This window comes from Alosa sapidissima, chromosome 8, assembly GCF_018492685.1.
Source record: "Alosa sapidissima isolate fAloSap1 chromosome 8, fAloSap1.pri, whole genome shotgun sequence".
Taxonomy (NCBI): domain Eukaryota; kingdom Metazoa; phylum Chordata; class Actinopteri; order Clupeiformes; family Clupeidae; genus Alosa; species Alosa sapidissima.
This window is the reverse complement of record NC_055964.1, coordinates 22,377,869-22,387,160: the sequence shown is the minus strand read 5'-3', so window position 1 is coordinate 22,387,160 and position 9,292 is coordinate 22,377,869. Positions and strand designations below refer to the sequence as shown.

General features: G+C 41.4%; 1 protein-coding gene across 1 annotated transcript; it reads right to left on the bottom strand.

Annotated features, from left to right (window-relative positions):
• Positions 1–4,121: 4,121 nt before the first annotated feature.
• On the bottom strand, positions 4,122–8,678 carry LOC121716005. The gene is made up of 5 exons (XM_042102115.1): positions 8,322–8,678; positions 7,306–7,839; positions 6,630–6,758; positions 5,777–5,867; positions 4,122–5,641 (listed from the first exon to the last, which is right to left on the bottom strand). Exons 1-5 carry the CDS (start codon positions 8,374–8,376, stop codon positions 5,431–5,433), a joined length of 1,020 nt encoding a protein of 339 aa, XP_041958049.1. The 5' UTR covers positions 8,377–8,678; the 3' UTR covers positions 4,122–5,430.
• Between the last annotated feature and the right edge of the window lie 614 nt (positions 8,679–9,292).

The following is a 9,292-nucleotide window of genomic DNA, read 5'->3' as shown; positions in this document are numbered from 1 at the left end:
CCAACCACCACAACTAACCTAGCAACAGCCTAGCAACCACTTCAAGTCCCTAGCAACAGCATAGCAACCACCACTACTACCTTAGCAACAGCCTAGGAACCACCTCAAGTACCCTAGCAACAGCATAGCAACCATGTCAAATACCCTAGCAACAGCCTAGCAACCACCTCAAGTACCCTAGCAACATCATATCAACCACCATAACTACCCTAGCAACCACCTCAAGTACCCTAGCAACAGTCTAGCAACCATGTCAAATACCCTAGCAACAGCCAAGCAACCATCACAATATCAACCTAGCAACCACCATAGCAACCAAAAGGATTACCTAAGCAACCAGCATAGCAACCACTTAATTTGGCATAACAACCAACATATGTACCCTAGCAACACTATTGCAACTATATCTGCATTATTTGTTTTTACTCTGTATGATATTTTACATAATATTTACATAATATTTTTTGCATTTCCTTCAGGAAATGCTTTTCTAGTTTATATTGAAATGTGTTTTGTTATCAATGTTTGAATATCCCAGTCTCTGCATTTTGTATTTCTGAGAAATAATGATTTCTGGTATACTAGTATTCCTGTAGAGGACAATAAAATGTTTATTTCTTTTGTAAAGCTGGCGTTGGCTCCATTGATGTGACATTTCAACACTCACTCATTTTCACATTATGAAATATATGACAGCTGAACATCGACCAAACTCTACAAAAAACAAACTGATGTGTATCCTTATCCTACATTTCCCACAATCCTGTTCCTTTATTGTGGCCCATTATTCATTATTTTGCCTGACATCTGTTCATTTTGATGGGAATAATATGTCCCTTTCAATAATATTTATTTACATATCAGATACTTTCATCCAAATAAAAGAAAGCAATCCAACCACAGAGTACATAACAGCAGAATGTGTTCTCTTAGGGCATAGAACCCATCACCTGTACAGCGTTAGTGCTGGATGATCTAGATTCTAGAGGAATTCAGATGAGTTTTACTCCCATTGTTGGGATTTGACCTTTTACTTGGCAGGTGACACAGAAAGTACAGCTGCTAAGCTATTTGTTGAGCATTTCATGAAGTAGGAGGTTCCCCTCAACTTCTGCTCTCAGCTGGCTGTTATCTATGAGATCAGCATCACATGACTCTCACTTGGGTTCTCATGGTTTTCTTGGCCAGTACTCAAGTTTTGCCTTTCACATTATTAGGTCCTTTGTGGTTCTGAATAGTGGAGTCCTAGAGTTTCAAAATCCAGGCACCTTCGATCCAGTTTTCGTGACAAGACCCTGAATCGCTAAAACCTTTGCCTATTGTTTTGCAGGTGTTGGGCCCTAACCCCTGCCGGTATTTAGTGTCATAATAAAGGCTTTTGTGCATGTGAGTCGAGTTCTGTGGGGTTTCACAGATTTGGTTCAGTGTTCCAGTCCTTTTGTGCTTTATCTTTGATGCGTCTTAATATCCGACTCCCAAAAGAGCTGGATTGGGTTATGCGCTGCCTCTCACTAGGCCAAGCACCACATCTCTCCAGACTGTGAACCTGAAATGGAAAACTACTCTGGAATCAAAACCATGCCTGTGCCCACAGTTCTGATACCGTGCCCACGTATTCAAGATCAAGGTGGGTGGTGCTGGTTTCATAACAGGTGCTAGTGCTGGCATCGCTGCCCTGCCCCACACTTCTTCCCTCCGAGACAAAACACACATGTGTGCGCCATGTGTGTGTGTGAGCGCCCACCTCTGAGGAGCCAGATCAACAGAGCCTTAAATAATACGTCTCAAAATATTTTTCTGTAAGTTTTTTGGAAAACCTCACTGCTACAACCTCACTGCTACAACCTTGTTTTCGTACTCTCCCAGGATGGCACTGGGATAACTTGAATTCTGCAGGTCTTCATACATACAGTGCACAGTATGAAGACTTTCAACAGGACGTCACACCTTATGCCTTCTGCCCCATATAATCACAGGGGGGCCTTGCTATTTTGGCAGACTTGATTTCCTAGGAAATTTCCATAAGCTCCACCAGAAGCAACATGTCTTGTGGACAACTAATAATATGGGGTTGGCCTTTCAGACATGATAGTTGCAAATTGATTTAAGCTATTCCCACAATATCAGTGGTTGCCTCAACTTGCCTGTCCCAGATTCATGCTTTCTCGTGAAAGTACTCTCAAACTGTAATGTCCTTAAACAAACATCATGGCAAACCATTTTAATCAATGATGACCACAATCAAACCTTTCCTCCACATTTTTATATTTGTCCTCACAAACAGGGCTTTCAATGCAGTAGGTACTGTACATGCTCCAGCTTGAACAATGACTAGGCTCATTAAATCAATAGTAGGCTATGTCTACCCACACATTCCTACAGTTGCCCAAACCTGCAGCAGCTAGCAGAGGTGTGTGGCCTATGCTGTGCATGTTCAGACATAGCCAGATAGAAAATCAACATGTATGCATGTTGTATCCATTTTCTTTAAAGGTTTAAAGGTTTTTACCTTTCCTACTATGTGCAGGGTTATTGCAGGTTTTAGTAAGTCAAATTTAAGACCTTTTAAAGACATTTTTAGACCATAAAGATCGAAATTTAAGACCTACACGACGCATTATCAAAAACATATTCAAATCAAAGAAATTCTGAAAAAATCATTGAAAAGTCATTGAAAAAGAATTAATTTAATTTACACAGAAGTAATCTTCCACATCCAACGTCTACAACCCAACTGCTTTTGACATTGCTCACTTAGGCCCTACTCAAGGAAAAACATCCGTGTCACGTGCCAAATGCCTGGAGGAATGGAGGCATTCCAATTCAAGCTTATCAGATGATGACTCGAGTTCCCATGAAGTAGGAGACTGGTTTCATTGAAACATTTAAAAAAATGATTATCCTGAGGTCAGTTCAGAGCAGAGTGTGCTGATGCAAATTCACATTTTTTGTGTGTTATGGACTATGCCGCAAAATTACAGCATTTCTATTGCTGGCCTCAAACTCATGGCTTCTAAACAGCCAAACTCTGTTTTCATATCTATTAGAGGGTTGTGGTTTTTAGGGTGAAACATTGTAAAAAGAGAAGATGAATATGCCCTCTCTGACAGGGCTGCAGAGACTGTCTCCCAGCTCTAGTTACACTAGCCAACGTTTCTCCAAGGAAAGATGAGCAAGTGAGCTTGGGCAACTGTACACTAATCATTATGACTGAGATTATGATCTAAACTTCCAAGAGTACAGATTCTTCCAACTTCAGATAAGATCACTGACTGTCTGGCCGAGAGAGGGTGCACTGCATCAGCTCTTCCATACGGGTTCACAAGTGAGCAGGCAAGATGACGTCAAAGGCAGATTCCCATTCCTCTGACCGCCTTGGTAAGGCTTATTCATAAATCTTTGTGTCACAATACACCAACACACTCTATCTATTTTCTTTATCTACGACCTTGTGCAAATGAATTGAAACAAAATGACAGGCTCCATTTCACCAAAAATTAAGAAATAATGGCCATACGAGGAAAGCAACACCCAAAGCAAAAATATTCCTGGAAAGTAAAAACGACCATAAAAAGATAAACGATGCATTCTAATACAGATTTAAAGGATAAATTAATAGAGGTCAGTTCTTCCTGCTGTTTGCAGGTATAGCAGCAAAATTGTTTCAATTAATTTGCAATGGAGTTGGATTGGGTTTACATTTGACTACATGTTGTACACCTTTTATAACAAATGTATGTGACAAATACAGCTGTTGAATCATGAATCTCTTAAATGCGGTGTAACCAAGATTAAGAAGTCCTCTGGCCCTTGACTGTCAATGCTCTAAGGCCTTCCTGAACCCATTGACCCAGCAGAATGCATTGTCACAGGAGACACATGCAGGCATGCCCTCGCTCACATTACACACACACACACACAGATAAGTGATGTAACTAAACATTCTACATTTGTATCTGTGTATAATAAATGAAAAGACTAGAGGCACGGTCATAGCGAGAAGACTGGGCAGTTTCCACAGAGTAGGCAGAACCTGCACAGGCAAACCCAGCGTCATGAACAGCAGTGACCTCAGTCTGTTAGGATAAAAACATGTAAAAATGACCAACTGCCGAAAGGAATTTATCAATATGACATGTTTTACTGATCATTAGTTTCCTTCACTGTTTTCCCTGGCACTTACATGGGCCATTTCACATGTAGAGCATCTGAGTCAAGATGCTTGTGAGAGGTGATAGTTCATATCCCACTATCAGAATTTCTAATATCAGATTTTTACATATATAGAGGAGCCAGTAAGTTACATGAGCCAGTAAGAATGACATTCAAATCTGCATTTAACATTATGCTTATTCAATTGTACATTCAGAATGCAGTTGCTAACGTTATAACGCCATTTAGTATTGTGGATTCTCAACAAAGATCATGATCATTTTTATAATCTGACGTCACACAATATTCCTTCACAATGACATACACATACAACGCATTTCACATTAGATACAGTCTGTCTGCAGCATATTAATTTTGACAAAAAATACAAAAAAATGTTAGAAAATGTTATGCTACAAAATACTATAGGACTGTAATTGGCATGAATCTACCCCAACACAGTGTTTTGTGAACATCCCTTCAGGGCGCTTAAGTAGATTTTCAAAGAATGCAGTCGCAACCTAATCTGCCACCATAATATTCTAGAGGTCAATGAACAGCTTGATGCCCCCTAGACATCATGTTTATATTTTTAGGTGTATGTAGTATTTGTTTTACAGCAGTACCTCCCTTTTTAAGGTCAAAAAACAAGCTAGACACAGAGCATAGCTGTTTTTGACGTTACATCAAAGCAGTTGTTCACATAATGTTGCTATTTTTAGGTCATTTTAAATTTTGGACGTTTTCCTTATCAAACCTTGGCTTAACATGACATAAACATGAAGTTTATGTGAAATATTTTCCTCCTGAAGGCATTTTTCATTTCTGACAACAAACACAGCACAAGCTCATCTAAGATGCTCCACTTTCCAGTGTTATATTTAGTGCATACACATAGACCACCAAACCTTCTCCACATTGGACCTGCGTTGGATTTACGAGACTCCGGGAACCCAATCAGTCCAACCTCCTCTCTGCTCTCTGCCCAACTATTCTGAATTTCATCTCATTTTGGCTTTGCAGAGGAATGGGAGGAATGAAGGGCTCATGCCTTTTCAACTCCCCTTAATCAAAAACAGAGTGCACAGAGCAAGGAGAGCATCATCCCAAATACAAGGCCGGCACACACACATGTGTAGAATGCTTCAACATTACTCAGATATTCCATCAGTAAAAAACAAACAAAAAACAACAATGTATGTATGTAACAGTAGTACCCATAGTGGTAGTAACAGTGGTTACCCATTTTTTTTTTTTATCAGTTAGCAAGTAACCCAATCATTTTGCCTGGTAGGTGCTGTCAAACAGTGGTGTCACAGTTCCATCTTTCCACGCCACGAAGATCTCCCCTCGTGGCAGACAGGGGGAGTGTGCTGCTGGCCGCACGGGGTTCTGGGTGAGGAGAGCACGGTCGTGAAGCAAAGGGGAGCCGGGCTGACTGACCTCCCCTGTGCGTGTGTACGACTTCAGCACAACCACGTTCTTCTTCCTAAGTGAAAAACAGACAGACACACAGCAATACATTAGCCCCTGTATAAGCCCTGTATATAACCTGATACAGGGGTCACAGAGGAAGCATGTAACCCCTCATGCAATAGGAACTGAGGTGAAGAGGGTGTCTCACCTGTTCTGAAGAATGCTGAGGATCAGAATAACAAAGCCCAACACAAGAGCCAGGGAGCTTAAAACCAACATGGCCACCTTCCAGCTTATTCCTGGAAAATGTAATGTAATGCCAAGACATTAGTGACAGCTCATTTCTCCTGTATAAAACCAAGGTGTACGAAAACATAATAGCAGATAGAACTGGCAAGCTGATGGAGGTAACCTGGGGTCAAGTTTCTTGAATCCTGTTTGTCTACTGCCACCCAGAGGATATTTGCATGCATTGCATCTCTGAAGTTAAACTGATTTACATCATCCATACATGATCATCATTGACTTACAGTGCAGAAGTAAACTTCCATCACCATCTATGTGAGCTCTCTGGGAATCGAAACCAAATTCCTGAGGTGCGTTCAAATTCGCAAACACAGGCGAACGTTTGCAAACAAGTTACTGTTTGCCTTGAGTTTTTGGCGAACATTTGCAAACACTCGCAAACAGTCTGAGGAGGTAGGCCTAGTTCTCCGTGAACATACAGTGGAGCTGGACATGAGCTTGACATAATGTAACAATACAATTACGTTACAATGGAATGTTAACGCCAAATCGTTCAGATTTAGCTGTTCAGAGAAAACATGTTCATCACAAATGGTCGCTAATGTTTGCCGAATTTGAATGCACCCCTGGTGTTGTTAGTGCCTAACGACTAAACTACCAGATTAGTATTCTAATCTTTTCTTTCCAAAATCTCCTGCTATGAAATAAAACAGGTCAACCACTATCCAGTCACCCTACCATGGATATATATATATATAAAGTATAAAGTATGTGTTGGCTCTTGTGGAATCATAAAAACCTTTTGGCATGCTCACCAAAATCCATGTTGAAAAGGTCCATCATGCCTTTCTCTGGAGCAAGACTGCTGTGAGGCTGAACAGGCCACTCAGTACTCGTGTTTTGTTCAGTGGGGCCAAGGGCAACCAGACCCTCACCCAGATGCACTGCAGAGAGAATGTCATTATCAAATGCACCATAAATCCCAATACTGATGAATAAGGGGTCAGTGTACACTGTACTGTCTCAATCGGTGATTAAAGATACAATCTGATTCAAGCAGAAGGTTCTTGAGCTCAACAGCCAATCAAATAACTCCTGTCCCTGACATGCTCCTGAGGCAATACTCAGGACTGTACTTTCATTTATTTTGAGCACTGACACAGAATGAATGGCAAGAGGACTGTGAGGACAAATTAGCTGGATTGACACAAAGCATCAGATTAGACTCACAGACTGCTCCCTTAAATTACTTCCTGATTGAACAAGGAAGAAAGTTACAGCTGTGCAAGTAAAAGCTTGGCCATTCACAAGAAACATGCCTCATATGTAGTAGGCCTATATCTTACGTACTTGCAGAAATTAAACTAGACCTGTATTGTAATGAATGAGAATTTATTGATTAATCTGAAAGACTAACACAACAAAGTGCATTGTTGCAAGAAATGCCTGTGTTAGGCTACAAATGTAGACCTGGAACACCAAAGAGATTACTTGGATTCAGAGGTGTCTTATTTTCAGTGTGAGGTGAAGGTGGTGTGGATGGTGTCGACGTGGGATGCTGCAAGAGGCTGTTGTGGCGCTTGTGGCACATGTCACCACCACTGCCCTCTCCACAAACAGAGCTGTTGCTGAGGGTCCTCCACTGGCTGGCCGGCCCTCTGTCCTTGGAGAGGTAGATGCTCTTGGTCGGGTGCTCCTGGCTGTGCCTCTCACTCAGGTGAAGACGGGCGCCTTGAAGAGTCAAGTGGCCCTTCTTGGAGCAGCTCCAAGCCTGGCCTTCTCCACCATCCACCCCATCCAGACAGCTGCGCAGGCGGACACCTTCGTGCTTTGGGTACGTGCCACTCAGACACTCTTCGGCCTCAAGGCTTTTGATGGAGCAACTCTCTGGATCCCACAGCCACTCTTGGGAGGCAGAGCCCGACTGACAGTCAACAAGCTCAAGCCTGTAGCGCCCCCTATGCTTCAGTACTGCAACACACTTGCCTGATTGTTCATTCCTGATACTCAACCCCACAACAAACTCTAGAAAATGAAAGGAGAAATAAGTGCAATATTGTGCAGACGGTGTCAGAAATTAAAACCATTCCTGTAAGAATTATCGATTAAACTTTTTCGATCTCCAATTGACGGAGTCTGAAACGTCTCCAAATATATAGGCTAGTGTAAATCTTGCGCGACATCATAGTCAGACGCAGCCATGAATCAAGCAAAGACTTCTGTATGAAGCTGTGTCAACCGATGTTGTTACAAACATATAACACGTTTAGCTGTCCTCACAGAAGAAACCACCTGTTGCATATTCGTAACGCGCAAATACGTAGTAACCTACGTCCATGCAAAGCGAGTTCTTCTTTCTAAACATTACTTCTTTTTTTACGTAACGGAGAGCTAATGTTCAGCTTAATGCTGACTCTTTACACAACAAATTGGCTAGATGGAATGGAAATGCACATTGTATTTACAGATATACAGATATCAGTTAAAAAAGCGTTCAAAAATCTTACCTAGGAAAAGTAGTGTAACAACAGTGACAGCGACAAGTTTCTGCCATCTTTCCATGATGGCACCGTGCCCTTCTAAATAGGCTGGTTAGCGCGGACTGATTTAGCCTAGCTCTTTTCCTATGGGAAATGAGATATCAGGACAACAGACACCAAAATTTAGTTTATCGAAAGTTTACAGGGTTTGCGTAAAAGAACTTCCCACGTTTTCTTCGGAAGCTGTTGACACCTGATTATGTTTTATAGCTCTAAGCCCAGCAGGTCGAGCATGGAATACTAATAGACTTGTAAGAAAGAAAGGGCAATAAAATAAGCTATTTACAAAAGCACCCTACACATTCCAGCGTTTTTTTTTCTGTGTGCAAGTCCAATGCCTGCGTCACTAAGCAACAAATCTTGATATTAGGTGTATTCTCAAAGCCTGCACTGCCATTCCCACAATTCTGAGGATTACAAGTGTAGGCTACTCGGTTTGCCAACTCCCCCAGTTTAAAAAGTGGCCTACCATTTACCAACCATTTTAACTGTCTGAGCTGTACTTTGCAGAGATGTAAAGCACCTTTGTCGTCTCTATCACATCTCTACAGTATATTATATCATTTATGTGCAAAATGAAATCAGACAAAAATGCACCCCATTGCTTCCGGTAGGGTTTTAATGGAGTTATGCTCTTGCGACTAAATTGGAACAGATTATGTCACCAGGTATATTGGTGGTAGGATAAATGTCCACAGGTCATCCCTAAATTATAGCCTAGTAGGCTCATGTGCCAAAATACTGACACATCCTTGTGCTCATTTGTTGTTTTCTGGATAAACAACCACTTTTAAACAAAATAATAAATCCACCAATCACCATATGCATCCTGATATCGTTCCCTTGGCCTTTGAAATTAAAATAGCCCCATGCTGTTGCTGTCAGTCTCTGTTGTCCGTTTTCCAAAGAAATCCGTAGCCTAATATTGAATTGCTTCA